The sequence below is a fragment of the Bufo gargarizans genome, chromosome 2 (assembly GCF_014858855.1).
Source record: "Bufo gargarizans isolate SCDJY-AF-19 chromosome 2, ASM1485885v1, whole genome shotgun sequence".
Classification (NCBI taxonomy): domain Eukaryota; kingdom Metazoa; phylum Chordata; class Amphibia; order Anura; family Bufonidae; genus Bufo; species Bufo gargarizans.
The window spans coordinates 642464433-642484200 of record NC_058081.1 but is presented as its reverse complement, the minus strand read 5'-3'; the positions used below and the strand labels follow the sequence as shown (position 1 = coordinate 642484200).

General features: G+C 44.7%; 1 protein-coding gene across 1 annotated transcript in view; it reads left to right on the top strand.

Annotated features, from left to right (window-relative positions):
• The window catches only part of TMEM51 (transmembrane protein 51), an 88279-nt gene extending 72715 nt beyond the window's left edge, over positions 1-15564 (top strand). The window contains exon 3 of the mRNA XM_044278393.1: positions 14981-15564. Within this exon, the coding sequence (XP_044134328.1) occupies positions 14981-15377 (397 nt within the window). The 3' untranslated portion in view covers positions 15378-15564. The remainder of the gene's footprint in view (positions 1-14980) is intronic.
• Positions 15565-19768: the final 4204 nt, after the last annotated feature.

Below are 19768 nucleotides of genomic sequence, written 5' to 3'. Positions count from 1 at the left end.
CCCTAGACGGTGGCATCCACAGGTCCCCCTCCCCTAGACGGTGGCATCCACAGGTCCCCCTCCCCTAGACGGTGGCATCCACAGGTCCCCCTCCCCTAGACGGTGGCATCCACAGGTCCCCCTCCCCTAGACGGTGGCATCCACAGGTCCCCCTCCCCTAGACGGTGGCATCCACAGGTCCCCCTCCCCTAGACGGTGGCAATCCACAGGTCCCCCTCCCCTAGACGGTGGCATCCACAGGTCCCCCTCCCCTAGACGGTGGCATCCACAGGTCCCCCTCCCCTAGACGGTGGCATCCACAGGTCCCCCTCCCCTAGACGGTGGCATCCACAGGTCCCCCCTCCCTAGACGGTGGCATCCACAGGTCCCCCTCCCCTAGACGGTGGCATCCACAGGTCCCCCTCCCCTAGACGGTGGCATCCACAGGTCCCCCTCCCCTAGACGGTGGCATCCACAGGTCCCCCTCCCCTAGACGGTGGCATCCACAGGTCCCCCTCCCCTAGACGGTGGCATCCACAGGTCCCCCTCCCCTAGACGGTGGCATCCACAGGTCCCCCTCCCCTAGACGGTGGCATCCACAGGTCCCCCTCCCCTAGACGGTGGCATCCACAGGTCCCCCTCCCCTAGACGGTGGCATCCACAGGTCCCCCTCCCCTAGACGGTGGCATCCACAGGTCCCCCTCCCCTAGACGGTGGCATCCACAGGTCCCCCTCCCCTAGACGGTGGCATCCACAGGTCCCCCTCCCCTAGACGGTGGCATCCACAGGTCCCCCTCCCCTAGACGGTGGCATCCACAGGTCCCCCTCCCCTAGACGGTGGCATCCACAGGTCCCCCTCCCCTAGACGGTGGCATCCACAGGTCCCCCTCCCCTAGACGGTGGCATCCACAGGTCCCCCTCCCCTAGACGGTGGCATCCACAGGTCCCCCTCCCCTAGACGGTGGCATCCACATGTCCCCCTCCCCTAGACGGTGGCATCCACAGGTCCCCCTCCCCTAGACGGTGGCATCCACAGGTCCCCCTCCCCTAGACGGTGGCATCCACAGGTCCCCCTCCCGACGCTCACAGGAGTACATTTATAAACTGTAATTAGTAACTTTAATCATCGCTGATCTCTTTACTTGGATACCTTACTCTCAGCTCCGGTAACAGCAGGCAGTGCGGGCGGCGCTCACTTAGTGGGAGGAGCAGGCGCGTGACGTCAGTGAGTGAGCGCCACCCACACTGCCTGCTGTTACCGGAGCTAAGAGTAAGGTATCCAAGTAAAGAGATCAGCGATGATTAAAGTTACTGATTACAGTTTATAAATGTGCTCCTGTGAGCGGCGTGGCCCTGTATATTCTAACCCCCAGGCAAGCGTCCCCGTCACCATGGGAACGCCTGGGGGTTAGAGTATACCAGTGGATCGGATCTGACAAGGGGCAAACAAGGCATTTTGCCGCCCCATTGGCAAGTGCCGCCCTAGGCAAATGCCTTGTTTGCCTCTGGGTAGACACACCCCTGAGCACGCCTCTGCCACCCCTCTTTTCTTAGTGACCAGCGGAAGAGAATCCTCACTATCAGAGTCCTGGCCCTCGCGACGGCTGCCAAGCGTCAAACATCCCCCGGCATAGCAGCCGGACCAGCTGGCGGAGACAAAGGGGGAACTAAACTTTGCAAGGAGGACAAAACAGAAGACGGGGATGCTAGCACAGGGGCCAGACTATTATGACGCTGCCCCAGGCCGCTCCCCCGGAGGAAATGAGATGGATGGGGACAGGGGTACATCTTCTAGGCACGCACCGTCCCGCTGCTCAACGCCAGAGCGGAGATGCTGAGTCGGGTGCTGCACTGGGACCAGAACGCTGCTACCACCAGCCTTTGTTCTTCAAACAATGGTTGCAGGAGAAAATACAAATATTTAGAGGGGGCTCACCTGTATAATCAAAAATGGTATGGGTGCTACTACAGAGAGGATTCACCCGATCCTCTAAAAATATTGGAAAACAAGGGGAAAAGTAGTAGGGCACACCACTATTCGGTTCCACACAGATAATTAATACAAACAATATTTATTAGTAATATACACTATTAAATAAACATACTTAAAATACACAAGCTAAAATTTATAAAAATGTTAAATACAATAGTATCAATGCTGTATTTTGACCAAAGTTTGTTGTATGGTAAAAGAGTGTCTTTCCAAACGGGTTATTTAACCCAATCAATACCCCAATAGGTAAGGTCGCAATAGTGAAGGTGAACTTAATATTTGGATACAATTTTTGAATAGTCACTTGTATCTGTGCGACTTAATAGTCGTAACACTTGTATTATCGCTACAATGTTGTTGCCTGATATTAGGAATAAGCCGGAGCTGTTTTACTCACAGTTCTATATGAAGTGATGCCGGCTTTTGTTGCATCACTGGTGGCGTCCCACGTGTGATGAAATTATTTACAGGCAGCGATACGGTATGTGGAGATTTGATTCCAACTAAGTTCAGTGTGGGTTCGGGATCCTCGGTGATTATGTACAGCTGTACTGTATTGGGAGTCGATCGGCAATATATTCCTTCTGCGTCTTTAGTGGATATCTCGTAGGGATAAACTTTACCAGAAGAGTCGACTTTCCAGGGAGACAGATATCCGGCTGGTCTTTGCTTTTATAAGCCAAAATTCACCGATCCCTCGCGTCTTTCTTTCTTTTTAAGCGCTTATTAATCCTCCGGTATTGTGCTTCATTTCATGGGGTAGTTACCATACGCGTTTCGGAGTGACTACGACTCCTTCTTCAGTGGCTGAGTTACCCCTAGAAATGACTGGTTTTTATACACCTGCACAGGTGTGGTCCAGATTGATTAACTATGCATAGGAAGTGACGTGCTTTTTCCTTCCTATGTCGGAAGGGCAAATATATCGCCCACAAACTCATTACTTCTAAGTTAAAAAAGAATTAAACAAATAGCTAGGTATATCACTTTAAACCAAAAAGACCATATATAATAAGATAGGTCATATGGATTTCTAAAACAAAATAGAACGAACAAACAAAAACTGCAATCTCATTATAATAGATATATTCAGTTTTCTCATATATATATATATATATATATATATATATATATATATATATATATATATATATATATATATATATATATATATATATATATTCATAAAGAGTCCTTTGACTATATATTAGCAATGGATATGTATAGCCAAAGATTGGATAATTACAATAACACATGGCTCTCTATGCGATAGTCTTGCGGTTTTTGTATAATGCGGTTCCACTGCGTTAAAAGCACGTCACTTCCTATGCATAGTTAATCAATCTGGACCACACCTGTGCAGGTGTATAAAAACCAGTCATTTCTAGGGGTAACTTAGCCACCGAAGAAGGAGTCGTAGTCACTCCGAAACGCGTATGGTAACTACCCCATGAAATGAAGCACAATACCGGAGGATTAATAAGCGCTTAAAAAGAAAGAGACGCGAGGGATCGGTGAATTTTGGCTTATAAAAGCAAAGACCAGCCGGATATCTGTCTCCCTGGAAAGTCGACTCTTCTGGTAAAGTTTATCCCTACGAGATATCCACTAAAGACGCAGAAGGAATATATTGCCGATCGACTCCCAGTACAGTACGGCTGTACATAATCACCGAGGATCCCGAACCCACACTGAACTTAGTTGGAATCAAATCTCCACATACCGTATCGCTGCCTGTAAATAATTTCATCACACGTGGGACGCCACCAGTGATGCAACAAAAGCCGGCATCACTTCATATAGAACTGTGTAAAACAGCTCCGGCTTATTCCTAATAACAGGCAACAACATTGTAGCGATAATACAAGTGTTACGACTATTAAGTCGCACAGATACAAGTGACTATTCAAAAATTGTATCCAAATATTAAGTTCACCTTCACTATTGCGACCTTACCTATTGGGGTATTGATTGGGTTAAATAACCCGTTTGGAAAGACACTCTTTTACCATACAACAAACTTTGGTCAAAATACAGCATTGATACTATTGTATTTAACATTTTTATTAATTTTAGTTTGTGTATTTTAAGTATGTTTATTTAATAGTGTATATTGCTAATATTGTTTTTGTATTAATTATCTGTGTGGAACCGAATAGTGGTGTGCCCTACTACTTTTCCCAATGGTTGCAGGAGGTTTGCTCCCTGATGTTTCTCACCTCATACGCTAACCTCCACTTGACTCATCAGAGAAGACAACCCTTTACCAATCAGTGCAGTGACCGTCCGTGTGCTTTGGAGCCCCATACACAGTTGGGGTCACTGAACAGTTGTTTTAGACTAGGCTTTAGTGAATCGACCTTTGGATCATAGATCTGAAATCAATTGGTTCAAATACTTACATTTTAATGCTGTTTCCGTACAGCATTAAAATGTATAGGCTCCGTGGAGCCAAATTTGCTTTGCCAAAAGTCACATGAGACTCCAGTTAATTCCTAATGTATTCCTATCTGCGTATTCTAACAAACTATTTAAAACAGCAATCCGAACTGGGCTTTGGTTCCGAGATACCAGCCAGTACCAAAGCCCAGTTCGGATTGCTTTTTTTAAGTTTTTCAATACGCAGATATGCATACAATAGGAGTTGTCTGGTGCGACTTTGTGCGAAACGAATTTGTCTAAATGGAGCAAATACATTTTAGTGTTGTACGTATTTGAACAAATAGACTTTAGATCTATGATCCGAAGGTCGATTAGCTCAAGCCAATTTTAGACACATCTGGTAGCCTTTTATTTAATTTTGGCAGTGAGCTGCTCCACTGTAGTGTCAGTTCGCCCTTGTGCACTTTCGTAGCAGACATTCACCTTTTACATCAGTGGCACGTGGTGCTCCGCAGTTTTCACATTCCTTATTCACAATGGTGCCATCTGTCCGCATGATACTTTCACCACAGCAGCACAAGAACAGTTCGCAAACTGCGCAGTGTCAGAAATAAGAATACTGCCACCCTTGGCCCAAAAGTCAATAATCGCCTTCTTTACAACTGATAAATCGCCTCTTTAGGGTACTTTCACACGAGCGTTAGAAGAATCCGGCAGGCAGTTCCGTATGCAAACAGATATCATTTGTTTACGGATGCGGATCCGTCTGACAAATGCATTGCAATACCGGATCCGTCTCTCCGGTGTCATCCAGAAAAATAGATCCAGTATTTCTCTTTTTCACAGATATTTTAAAGGTCTGCGCATCCGTTTTTCCGGAACACTTGGTACCGTATCCGGCATTAATACATTTCAATGGAAATTAATGCCGGGTCCGGCAAGTGTTCCAGAATTTTGGCCGGAGAAAATACTGCAGCATGCTGCGGTATTTTCTCTGGCCAAATACTGTAAAAAGGGACTGAACTCAAGACATCCTCATGCATACTGAACGGATTGCTTTCCATTCAGAATGAATTGGGACAAAAAGTAAGCGTTTTTTTTCCCGGTATTGAGGCCTTATGACTGAACTCAATACCGGAAAGTAGATTCACACTGAAGGCATCAAAACTATGAATTAACACATGTGGAATTATATGCATAACAAAAAAGTGTGAAACAACTGAAAATATGTCATATTCTAGGTTCTTCAAAGTAGACACCTTTTGCTTTGATTACTGCTTTGCACACTCTTGGCATTCTCTTGATGAGCTTCAATGGGTAGTCACCTGAAATGGTCTTCCAACAGTCTTGACTGAGTTCCCAGAGATGCTTAGCACTTGTTGGCCCTTTTTGCCTTCACTCTGCGGTCCAGCTCACCCCAAACCATCTCGATTGGGTTCAGATCCGGTGACTGTGGAGGCCAGGTCATCTGGCGCAGCACCCCATCACTCTCCTTCATGGTCAAATAGCCTTACACAGCCTGGAGGTGTATTTGGGGTCATTGTCCTGTTGAAAAATAAATGATGGTCCAACCAGATGGAATAGTATGCCGCTGCAAGATGCTGTGGTAGCCATGCTGGTTCAGTATGCCTTCAATTTTGAATAAATCCCCAACAGTGTCACCAGCAAAGCACCCCCACACCATCACACCTCCTCCTCCATGCTTCACGGTGGGAACCAGGCATGTAGAGTCCATCCGTTCACCTTTTCTGGTTGCACAAAGACACGGTGGTTGGAACCACGGATCTCAAATTTGGACTCATCAGACCAAAGCACAGATTTCCACTGGTCTAATGTCCATCCCTTGTGTTCTTTAGCCCAAACAAGTCTCTTCTGCTTGTTGCCTGTCCTTAGCAGTGGTTTCCTAGCAGATATTCTACCATGAAGGCCTGATTCACACAGTCTTCTCTTAACAGTTGTTCTAGAGATGTCTGCTGCTAGAACTCTGTGTGGTATTGAACTGGTCTCTAATCTGAGCTGCGGTTAACCTGCGATTTCTGAGGCTGGTGACTCGGATGAACTTATCCTCCGCAGCAAGGGTGACTCTTAGTCTTCCTTTCCTGGGGCGGTCCGCATGTGAGCCAGTTTCTTTGTAGCGCTTGATGGTTTTTGTGACTGCACTTGGGGGCACTTTCAAAGTTTTCCCAATTTTTCGGACTAACTGACCTTCATTTCTTAAAGTAATGATGGCCACTCGCTTTTCTTTACTTAGCTGCTTTTTTCTTGCCATAATACAAATTCTAACAGTCTAGGACTATCAGCTGTGTATCCAACTGACTTCTCCACAACACAACTGATGGTCCCAACCCCATTTATAAGGCAAGAAATCCCACTTTAATTAAACCTGACAGGGCACACCTGTGAAGTGAAAACTATTTCAGGTGACTACCTCTTGAAGCTCATCAAGAGAATGCCAAGAGTGTGCAAAGCAGTAATCAAAGCAAAAGGTGGCTACTTTGAAGAACCTAGAATATGACATATTTTCAGTTGTTTCACACTTTTTTTGTTATGTATATAATTCCACATGTGTTAATTCATAGTTTTGATGCCTTCAGGGTGAATCTAGTCATGAAAATAAAGAAAACTCTTTGAATGAGAAGGTGTGTCCAAACTTTTTGGTCTGTATTGTGTATGTATGTATGTGTGTATATATATATATATGTGTGTGTGTGTGTGTGTGTGTATGTGTATATATATATATATATATATATATATTATATTATATTATATTCCTGTGTGTATATGTGTGTGGGTGTAATAAATATAAATCTCTAAATCTCTCACTTTTATACCCCACTTATTTTAGGTGTAGCGCTCTTTTAAGAACGTATGGCATAATGGCAGCCCTACCATTATAGCTATTTCAATGTCATTGGGTAAAGGAGAGGGAAGATAACCAAACATGATTTAAAACAGATCTTCAGCTCTAAAACCTATTGAAGGCGCAGCCTCACGTACACACTGGGAAGAGAGCGGAGACTAGCGGCGGCAGATCCCATTAACATGGTGCTGATCGCCCATTTAATTTGTATCCTGACACTTATCTTTAGTATTTCTTAATAAATAGAGATGGTTTTATCTCTCCTGGAGAGAGAGCTGATGTCTCGCTGAGCTGTGCTTGAGATTGAGCAAAATAACTACAGCATATAATGACCCAGAGACCCATTGATTTTTCTGCTATTGTGATGAAGTTTCTCGTGGACAGGAATGCAGCTTTCTCCCTCCCTGAGTAGAGAAAAGAAATGTTCAGTGAGTCAGGCTCCTAGAGCGAAATGGCATATTAGGTGCACAAATCGATAACGCTGCCCCCTGCTGGGTGATGCAGGAACTCTACATAAACCAGGGTTTCATGAGGTTGTTGCACTGTACAGTACAATTTCAGTAAATGCGGGTAATTAACCCTTTTCCTTATTCTGACTGTAAAGTAGCAGAAACAATAATTTAAAGAGTCAAAAAGTCCATAGTGAGAGTTTCAGAAAGGAAATGGGAGGATGTTCCTTTTAGAAAGGGTTAAGAGTCCATGGAGAAAAAAAAAGGTCTCTGATTACACCAAGCCTGGCAATATTATATATATTTCTTTTTTTTTTCTCTTTTTTTTTTTGTCTTTTATGGGATTTTTCATTTTTATTTTTTTTCTTATCAGTTCTGATGTTGTTGTCATGGAGAGGAATATTGAAAAGTCTACATACACGGCAAAAATGCCAGGGCAAAAAAAAGCTTATTCAAAATGTTACAACTAAAATGCCACTAGAAATGCTTGTACAAAAACAAAAAAGTAGCATGTGAGGAAACCCTAAGGGCTATCCAATACAGCATTTAAAGGAATGGAGACTGATTCTGAATATGTTCAAAGTTTTAAAGTTGTCACCTATCCACAGGATCGAGAATAGCCCTCCAATCAGTGGGGGTCCCATCAGCTGGACATCACCTCTGCAGCTCCATTCATCTCAAAGGGAGTGCCGGAGAAAGCAGAGCTCTGTACTGGGCTGTCTCCACCAGTCTGATATACAACGTTCTTGTGATTGGTGGTGGTACCAGTGGTCAGACCCCACAAATCAGATGGTCATCCCCTATCCTAACTTTTTAGAATTTGGCAATACCCCCTTTAATTATCAGACAGTCCTAGAAAACTTGTTTATAACGGTAGATGAAGTCTAGAAAGATATCCCAAATGTAATGTACATTTTGGATATGTGGAAATATATAACAGGATTTCGGGAGTTTTGAATGTTCCATTAAAAGATATGGACAAGTTTTAGATATATTATTATATTTTTATGGATTTGCATGTACAGTATTTTGGGAGGAAAACTTTTTTTCTTTTTTGTAATATTTTTTTTTGTTAACGTTGCACAGTTTGGCTTCTGCAGCTTGCGTGTATTATCTTTTAGTGTCAGTGTTGTCAGAGAAGCCTTGTGTCTGATTGGTCTCCTCGGGAATGCTCATCAGTTATGGTCAACTTCGACTTAACAGGACTGCTCAGCAGAATGATGGTTATTTAGGCCACAAGCTGAATGTTGTAACTTCCTGTTTATATATATATATTTATATATATATATATATATATATATATATATAATTTTTATTTATTTTTTTACAACCCCTCCCAAAAAGAGGTAGGAAAAATAAGTTAATACATTATTAAATATTAATTAATACATTATACCTATCCAATAATGGTGGCATTGAAAAATTCAACACGTCCCACAAAATACAAGCCCGCATACAGTAACATCAACAGAAAGTTAAAGTTATGACTTCTGTCCGGCATCTGTCCTCAGATTTGTACCTATGACACTGGCTGACCTGTTACATGAGCACTTGGCAGCTGAAGGCATCTGTGTTGGCCCCATGTTCATATGTGCCGCATGGCTGAGAAAAATGATGTTTTACTATATGCAAATGAGCCCCTAGGAGCAACAGGGGCGTTACCATTACACCTAGAGACTCTGCTCTCTCTGCAACTGCTACGCCCTCTCTTGATTCATAGGGCTCAGCCGTGAAAACATGATCACGCCAGGCCCTGACTTCTCCTAAGGCCGAATGCACACGATTCCTGCTGAGGGCAGGAGCGCACGGTGTCATTGGTTGCTATGACGCCGTGCGCTTCCTGCTGCCGCCGCAGTACATTAGTTAACTGGTATAGATCATACCAGTGTATTACTGTATTGGGCGGCAGCAGGGAGCGCACGGCGTCATAGCAACTAATGACACCGTGCGCTCCTGCCCTCAGCAGGAATCCAGCCCGTTGTTCCACAGACCGCTCACGGCCTTGTGCATTCGGCCTAAAGTCAATCAAAATGGAGAGGGTGCATCAGATGCAGAGAGAACAGAGCCTCTAGGTGTAACAGTAAGGCCCCCATTGCTCCTAAAGGCTCATTTGCATATATTAAAACATCATTATTCTCAGCACTGTGAGCACATATGAACATGGGACCAACACAGATGCCTTCAGCTGCCAAGTGCACATACAGCAGGTCAGTCAGTGTCATAGGTACAAATCTGCTGACAGATGCCCTTTAATTTTTATATGTTTAGGAGTCCGGTGGGCGGTGTGATCTGTGATTGACAGCTGTGATTAAAATGAATGTTACAAGTCTCTTCAAATAAAACCATACATCGATCTGCTCCGCTCCTCCTGCTGGCTGCGGAGTGGACTTGCATATTCAATATGACTGGTTCAATTTAAGGCCCAAAATATGTCAGTCCTGAAGGGGTTAAAGCCTACTTAATAAATTGGTGGTAATGCAGTGGTACTGCCATCACACAGGACCGTACCCTACGAGAGTCGGCGCCTCGCAAAGTCCTGATGCAGGGGGACAGGTTAAAAGGTAGGCATCGATTGAGGTATGTGATGGTCTGGAAATATTTACAGCGTTCTGCCTGCCTCTGGGCACTGCCAGCTTGTGGCTAAACGTCGTGAGGAACGTATCGAGAGAAGCTCGGAGAGCTCAGAAAATGTCTCTGTAAACTCTGTTAATAGGCTGTATGTAAATGAGCTCAGGAATCTATTTACTCCAGCGGGCTTGTGAGAAGTGGAATTAATGTTGGCACGCCCGACGCATTGTCTCCTCGCTGCGGGGAAAGACGTGGTGTCAGTTTATCTGTAGAGCTCCCGGGATACACGTCTATCGGAGCCGCTCAGACGCAGCTACTACCTTTTACCGGTGGCTGTGGTCAAGATTTAGGAGTCTGAAAAAGAAATGCTGAATGACTGGAGGATGAGGTTAAATGGCGCTTGTTGCAGTCCGTTACCATAGAGACACATAGGTCTGTATAGGTGCCGTGTACACGCAAGATGGATTTTATTTAAAATTATTAGCAAAGTTGCCTCGTTCCAGGGGTGGACTGGGAACTTAAAGTGACGCTGGAAAAAACTAAGTGGTCCCATGATGTAAGCGGGTTTAAATTGACAGAAGAAAGCAAAAAACACTGCCCCAGAATATGCCCCACTGTGGTGGCCAGCGCCACGCTCTGTCTGCCAACTCCAGTTGCCTCAGGATGGCAATACAGTTGAAGTCAGGAGGGCACCTCTAGCTGCCAACCAGGTACATAGATACTTGACCCTCCCAGCTCTTGGACTTATTACTTCTTGCAGGCCATGAGGAGGGCTCAGGCGGCCTCCCGGTCATCCGCTCACTGGGAAATTTCCCTGTAGGGTCTACGACCAGTCCGCCCCTGCCTCGTTGACAGGTTTTCCTCTCTGCTCTGCTTGTAGTCATTGAATGGAAACCTACATAGTTTCTTTCCGGAGCATGCAAATCCTTCCTGATCATGTGATGACAAAGGTGTACGACCTGTTACACCACTTAGAAAGTGCTCTGATACACTGTAACGAGCTGTGCAGCTCTCTGTCCGCAAGACCCAGATAGGTTTATATCCTCTGGAAGGGGACATATATAATGAAGCCCCCACCCCCTCCTTTTCTATGACTGCAATCAGAAATTGTTAAAATTGTTCGGAATTGACACACACACAGTGTAAAATTGCAGAATATTAAATGTTATTATCTACTGGAACGAGGCAACCCCTTCAGCTACAACAACTAACAGTCTTCATTTCTGCAATAAGGCCAACAGGGTGCATCAAAAAAACATTCAACTGTTGCGCCATCTGCCCGGCGCCCACTTTTGAGGTAGTGAGGTGATGCCCCGTGGGGTTGCACCCTTCGCACGGTCCTATAAACTGTCCTGCTGCTTCAATAAAACCTTAGTTTGGTGCATTACTGGCTGTAGGGGGTGCATGGGGGAGGTGGGGGGGGGGGCTGTTCTGTAGTTATAGGGGATTCAGAGGCAGCCCATTTGTTTAAAAACAAAAACAAAAAACACTAGTATAATAAGTGCGACATGGGACGGTGGGGGTTTTGTTACCGATTTAGCATTACAGCGAAGTTACACTTCTGGCTGATTGGCTAAAAGGGCTGTTGGAAGGTTCTGTTTGCAGTAACAGATTGAACAGTAGGGGGTAAATATTAAGCTATGGACACCTTTTTGGGGGCAGTTTTTTATTTTTTATTATTGCGTTGTGCTTGTTTTGGGCTAAAAACCTTTTTTTATTTGGTCTTTTTATAATGTTCTCGGCAGTTTTTCTTCTACAGCTTTCACTTTCAGTGCATTCATACTCTGAATCCGTCAGAGACCTGCTCTGTTGTCTGGATCTGTAGCCCCTTATCTCTAAACTTCTAATAACTCATAAACACTCATTGGAACTAATTCTTTATCAAACTGATAAGAATTTCGCTAGGAGTGTTTATGAGCTGTTAGGAAAGTACAGACTGAGGGCTACGGATTCAGACGACAGAGCAGTTTTCTGACAGATTCAGTGTGAAGTAAAACTGTTAAAAACTTTTAATAAAGATCAACTAAAAAAAATAGTTTTAGCCCAAAATGAGTACAACGCAGTAAAAAAAAAACTGCCTTTACTATTTCCGCCACATCGTGCAATCTGCTACAGGGAACAGAACCTTCCAACAGCCCTTTTGGCTAACTATCGAGTAGAATGCAATAATAAAGAATGGCATCCATAGCCTTTAAAGGGTATACTCGCCTTAACAACTTTTTTTCTTTTTTTCTTTCCAGTGCATCTAAAATGAAAAAAATGGTGTAACTATGCAATAGGTCTTTATTAAACATTCCTTTAGTTTTAGGTCTACAGCATTCTGCATACCTATGCATCTCCATAGTAACAGACCACAAACAAACCCTGCAAAATCTTATCCTGCAGTTTATAGTTTCATCCATTTGTTCCCAGCTTTATGCCGGCAGTCAGTGGGTGACCTAGAGGTAGCAGACTGCTGGAAGAAAGTATAGATGCAGGGTGGGTCAGGCAAAATTTTAGGACCGCTTTAATCAAAAATGATTGAAAAATTGCATAATCATTTTAGATGCATTGGCACAATAAAAATTTGGTTGCGAAGGTGGACACGTTTTTTAAATGTGTCATAAGAAAATAATTCATTGTTTAAATAAAGTTCATTTTTATTTTTTTTCTAATGAAAGGCAGCATCTGAAAATAGACAGGGTCAGGAGTCACAGTTAGGCGATTTTCACAGATCACCTCCTCCCTCCCTGCACAATGACCTCTGCATAGGTCACAGAGCATGCCCACAACACTCTCCCAAAGTCAATGGGGAGATTTTTGTAGTCAGTACCAGATATGATACTTTTTATTCATGTATACACATGAGACAACGTATTCTGAAACGGTACAATTTAGGTCGAACACTTGAGATGTTACTGCAGATTTTTTGAGAGGATGAGATTTATCAAAATTGGTGTAAAGGAAAACGGACTTGCTTGCCAAATTAGATTCCACCTTTCATTTTCCAATGGAGCTCTTAAGAATGAAAGGTGGAATCTGATTTGGTTATGAGCAACTAAGCCACTCTTCCCTTTACACCAGTTTTAAATCTCCTCAGTTGATAAAATTGGCTTAAACGAAGCCAGCTAGCCAGGCCCAGTTTTACACTGAGTGATGGAAAAAGGCAAAATGTTGTAAATTTGGATCAATAGACTGTTTATGTAGGTCATGTCGTTGCTGTAAAGCATAGCTCTAAATTATATTAGCAGGCAAGAAGGCTGCCCCCATAATAATGTTCAAAAAGAGCAAAAAATCTGAAAAAAAAAGATTAGAATTTTTTTTTTAGTAGTGTGTTATTTGGTAAAATAAGTGATAAATTCCCATGGACAGCCCAAGTAAAGTCCATGTTGGAAATCAAAAGATTAACACAGACGCTCATAGATCACCCCAAACAAAATTGGCAAAAAGAGGTGGTTTACAAAATCCTTTGTTCATTACCAAGCCTAGTTATATACGGTATTTATTTTTTAAGGAGTTGGCCAAGGTATATAAAAACTAAGGCAACCCCTGCAAATGCCCTAAAATAACAAATGAATGGCTACTCCCCTGTTTTCTTTGCTGTTTCTGCAAGCGCTGTGCTCCAGTCCTCCTGGTACTGACATCATCTTTGCTGTAGCAGTGATATTCCGTGCAGAAGTTCCTGCATTACTGGCCTTAGCCTCTGCACATCGCATTTGCAGGGGTTGCCTAAATTTTGATATAACTTGGACCAGGGCCAATTATAACTCTTCTGCTGACGGAGACAAAAATTTAAATTGGCGCCCCCCCTTCCATTAAAAAATATTATAAAAGCCAAGTAGCCACAGAACTCTGAGACTGTCCTGCCAGATTTGGTGCAGTTCAAGTACAGATCATGTAGTTGGTGATGTCACCTGCAGTCCTGTGTAACAGTACAGATAACACTAGTGCTGATAATGTGGTAGTGTTACATGCAGTCCTATGTAAAACCACACTAGTGCAGATCATGTGGTAGTGTTACCTGCAATCCAATGTAAAGCCACATATTACACTAGTGCTGATAATGTGGTAGTGTTAGCTGCAGCCCTATGGAAAAACGCTCATAATACTAGTGTAGATCATGTGGTAGTATTACCTACGTCCTTAGTGTGCCTCTCCCATGGGACTCCATGCTGGCGACGCTGCCTCCTCTTCCTTCTTTTTCTTGCCTCGCACAGAACATCCTGATGCAGCTGCGTCAAGACATAGGAACACTGTGGGCATGGTGATGGTGACGCGCACACAGAGGGACCGACACATGCACAGGGACAGTAGTAATGCCCTCTCTGTGCCCCATAATGTTTATGCCCCCTCACAGTAGTTATGCCTTCTTTGTGCCCCCTTCACGGTAGCAATGCCCCCTGTGCCCCCTTCACGGTAGCAATGCCCCCTGTGCCCCCTTCACGGTAGCAATGCCCCCTGTGCCCCCTTCACGGTAGCAATGCCCCCTGTGCCCCCCTTATGGGAATTGGATAAGCTAACTTGATGGTTGAATTTTGCTGCTAACAAAATACCATCAGATGGGATGAGTGTGAAAATCTTAGTAGTAGGAGTAGTAGAAGCAGCGCTATTATAGCTCCAATGATATAAGGGGTGAAGTAAGTTGTAAATCTAGTGCTGGTTATAGCTGCAAATGAGGTAGGTCCACCCCTGGCTCATCAGCCATTGCCCACTTGCCTAGAGGATATAATGAATTTGTCTTTTAATGATTCCTCTCTGATTTCTGTTTAGTCATGAAGACGTGGACGCCCCGCGATACTCTGCTCCCAGCTATGAGGAAGTGATGAGGATCGGGTACAGCGCCTCAGAGGCAACAGAGACTGACCCCCATGAGAGGATGAGCATTACCCTCCCCTCCTATGAATCCCTGACTGAACTGGACGAGTCCACCCCCACTAGGCCCAACGCGTCTTCAGCGAAACAAGAGCAACCACAGAGGACAAATTCTCGCTCCAAAGAGAAAAAGCCTCTGAACGTCAGAAGAATCAAGTCTGACAAACTTCACCTGAAAGAATTCAGACTGAACCTGTCGGGTCAGAGTAAGACGGCGGAAATCGCCAAGATTGAGCCTATTACCCCACCCCCACAATATGAAGATAAGCAAATTGGTTCTGATCGGCCCGTATAGGAACCACTGTTGCTGTGAAATAATTGTACATGTTTTCTTTTTTGTTTGTTTTTTGTTTTTCTACTATTGTGTTACATACAAGTAATTTTAATTCCCTTCTCTGTCTGAATATATTCCACACATTTTGTAAATTACAGGGTTGTCATTGCTGTGGGTTTAATAAATTTTCTGTACTAGATTTGTTGTAATGTTATCAGTCCATCCATTGCAGGTCTTGTATTTGCTCATTAGGAATGGAGGATAATGTTCATTGATGCCTGGGATTCCTGGTTTTTCACTGAAGGGTCTCCAGAAATGTTTAGTGAATTAAAGGGCATCTGTCAGCAGATTTGTACCTATGAAACTGGCTCATATGTTGGCAGCTGAAGGCATCTGTGTTGGTCCCATGTTCATATGTGCCTGCATTGGTGAGGAAAATGATGTTTTAATATATGCAAATGAGCCTCTAGGAGCAACGGGGGCGTTACCATTGCTCTATCTAACTGCCACACCTTCTCCACTTTGACAGGGCCAGCCAGTGAAAACATCATCACACCTGGCCCTGTTAATCAAAGCGTGGCAGTTGGGGAGAGCAGAGCCTCTCTGAGCAAGGGCAACGCCTCCATTGCTTCTATGGAAGCTTACAGAAGTACAGTATGTGCCCTACACCTATTATCAGATGACCATGGCATCCTTTTTTGGTTTCAGATCCTTTCTATGGTTCAAAAGAGGCGTGAAAGAAGCTATTTGGAGAAACTGAACTTGAACAGAGGTGGAGGGCTGCGACCTCTATTCTCTGCCACTTACAATGCAGCTCTAACACCTCTCCAGAGGCAGTTTAATTTCACCTAATAGCTTCAGTCATGCAAATTGCGATCAACATATTTCCGCCGTGAAGTCCTTGACAGTGTGGCGATTGTGATAAACAGATTATGCTGACTGAAGTATGAGTCACCAGTATTTAATGTTGGAGATTTCCTGTACAAGTCCTTCTAATTGAGAGAGCCATCAGAGGAATAGCAGAATGACTTCAGTGTCTCGTATATAAACTCCTAGTGGTTGCTTGCAGTTATTGAATGGGAATTGTCACTGATTACTTCCAGAAATCGAGCGATGAACACATAGGTGTATGTCTTTTATCCACTGCATCTAAACATTGAAGGTGCCCGTTCATTGACTACAAGCTGAGATCTTGAAAGGAAGGAATGGATATGCACAATATATTAGGCAATTGCACAATTTGCACAAGTTTCAATGAAAGATATTATTTGGGTTACACTGTTAAAGGCGACACTCACCACTGTTTTTCTAAATACTTGTATTCACCAAGTTCTAACAATTTGGAAGCATCGTTTCTTAGAACTCTGTCTAGTGACATTCCTCTATCATTCCTCCTAGAAATATATGAATAAATTGACAACTGGGCATTACCATTCATCTTGTCAGGACGTCCCTACAATCTGACTCTCCGCATTGATTGGACTGTGTGAGAGTGTGTAGGGACACGTCTCCACTTGGTAATGCCCAATTGCCAATTTATTAATAAATCTCTAACAGGAATAACAGTGAAACAGCACATTACAGAGTTATGACGAAAGATTCTCAAGAATTGTTATTACAAGTATTTGACATGTCAGGAGAAGTGACTGGCCTTCTTTAAACCAATTTTTTTTTTTTCAAAAAAATTCAGGCAAGACAAGTGGAATATAGGGTACTATCTACCTGCAGTATGAAGTGTCAGTCTCCTGCATGTTTTATAGGCTCCCACTAGAGGGTGCTGGTGCTCTAGGTGATTATACAGTATACTACTGACGGTAAACAGTGATTTTGACCATTTTAACTCAATCGCTCCTAACAAAATACAGGCCTGGAAGTATAATGTACAGTTTTATATACACGTACAGTGTATGCAGACTCCAGATCTTCTACTGGTCTAGTCAACAGAAGTATCTACAAGGCCTGATTCAGACATCTCTATTAAGAATCGTCCATGTTGCGGAACATTTTTTAACACGGCAGTGAGGGCTCTGTCTACGTAGGACATGGACCAAAGTGGCGCATTTCTTGAGCTTCAAAGTGCGCAGACCCTGAGTTAGGCCTCATGCACACGACCGTTGTGTGCATCCGTGGCCGTTGTGCCGTTTTCCGTTTTTTTTTCGCGGACCCATTGACTTTTAATGGGTCCGTTGAAAAATCGGAAAATGCACAGTTTTGCAGCCGAGACCGTGATCCGTGTATCCTGTCCGTCAAAAAAATATGACCTGTCCTATTTTTTTGACGGACAACGGTTCACGTACCCATTCAAGTCAATGGGTCCGTGAAAGAACACGGATGCACACAAGATTGGCATCCGTGTCCGTGATCCGTGGCCGTACGTTACTTTCATACAGACGGATCCGAAGATCCGTCTGCATAAAAGCTTTTTCAGAGCTGAGTTTTCACTTCGTGAAAACTCAGATCCGACAGTATATTCTAACACAGAGGTGTTCCCATAGTGATGGGGACGCTTCTAGTTAGAATATACTAAAAGAACTGTGTACATGACTGCCTCCTGCTGCCTGGCAGCACCCGATCTCTTACAGGGGGCTGTGATCCGTACAATTAACCCCTCAGGTGCTGCACCTGAAGGGGTTAATTGTGCGTATCATAGCCCCCTGTAAGGGATCCGGGGCTACCAAGCAGCAGGGGGCAGACCCCCCTCCCTCCCCAGTTTAATTTTCATTGGTGGCCAGTGCGGCCCCCCTCCCTCCCTCTATTGTATTAATACGTTGGTGGCACAGTGTGCGGCCTCCCCCGGCCCCCCCTCCCTCCCTCTATTGTAATAAGAACATTGGTGGCCAGTGTGCGGGCCCCCCCTGGTCCCCCTCCCTCCCTCTATTGTAATAAGAATATTGGTGGCCAATGTGCGACCTCCCCTCTCTTCCCTCCCCTCCCCCCCCCCCCCCCCCCGATCATTGGTGGCAGCGGAGTTCCGATCGGAGTCCCAGTTTAATCGCTGGGGCTCCGATCGGTAACCATGGCAACCAGGACGCTACTGCAGTCCTGGTTGCCTTGGTTACTTAGCAATAGTAGAAGCATCATACTTACCTGCTGGCTGCTGCGATGTCTGTGTCCGGCCGGGAGCTCCTCCTACTGGTAAGTGACAGTTCATTTAGCAATGCGCCGCACAGACCTGTCACTTACCAGTAGGAGGAGCTCCCGGCCGGACACAGACATCGCAGCAGCCAGCAGGTAAGTATGATGCTTCTACTATTGCTAAGTAACCATGGCAACCAGGGCTGCAGTAGCGTCCTGGTTGCCATGGTTACCGATCGGAGCCCCAGCGATTAAACTGGGACTCCGATCGGAACTCCGCTGCCACCAATGATCGGGGGGGGGGGGAGAGGGGAGGCCGCACACTGCCACCAATGTTCTTATTACAATAGAGGGAGGCAGGGGGGGCCGGGGGAGGCCGCACACTGGCCACCAATGTTCTTATTACAATAGAGGGAGGGAGGGGGGCCGGGGGAGGCCGCACACTGGCCGCCAATGTTATTAATACAATAGAGGGAGGGAGGGGGGGCCGCACTGGCCACAAATGATATTCAAACTGGGGAGGGGGGGGTCTGCCCCCTGCTGCCTGGCAGCCCTGATCTCTTACAGGGGGCTATGATACGCACAATTAACCCCTTCAGGTGCGGCACCTGAGGGGTTAATTGTGCTGATCACGTCCCCCTGTAAGAGATCGGGTGCTGCCAGACAGCAGGGGGCAGTCAAGTACACAGTTTGTAGTATATTCTAACTAGAAGCGTCCCCATCACCATGGGAATGCCTCTGTGTTAGAATATACTGTCGGATATGAGTTTTCACGATGTAACTCATATCCGACAGTATATTCTAACAGAGGCGTTCCCATGGTGATGGGGACGCTTCAAGTTAAAATATACCATCGGATTGGAGAAAACTCAGATCCGATGGTATAAAAGGGACTCCAGACTTTACATTGAAAGTCAATGGGGGACGGATCTGTTTGCAATTGCACCATATTGTGTCAACGTCAAACGGATCCGTCCCCATTGACTTGCATTGTAATTCATGACGGATCCGCTTGGCTCTGTGGATCCTCCAAAAATCAAGGAAAACCCACGGACGAAAAAACGGTCACGGACCTACGGACCCCGTTTTTGCGGACCGTGAAAAAAACTGTTGTGTGCATGAGGCCTTAATGGCACCATTTAATTCTGTGAGTCCGCGTGCAGTCGTTGTACACACACAGCATATGGACGTCAATTAGACCCAAGTCAACAACCCCTTTCCATATGCCAGATTAGAGACATCATACATGGCGACCCACCACTTGGAAACTCCTTCATGAGCCTTGGTGGATGGCTACCAACAAGCAGCTTAGAATGGTCACCTGTATGTAATACTTC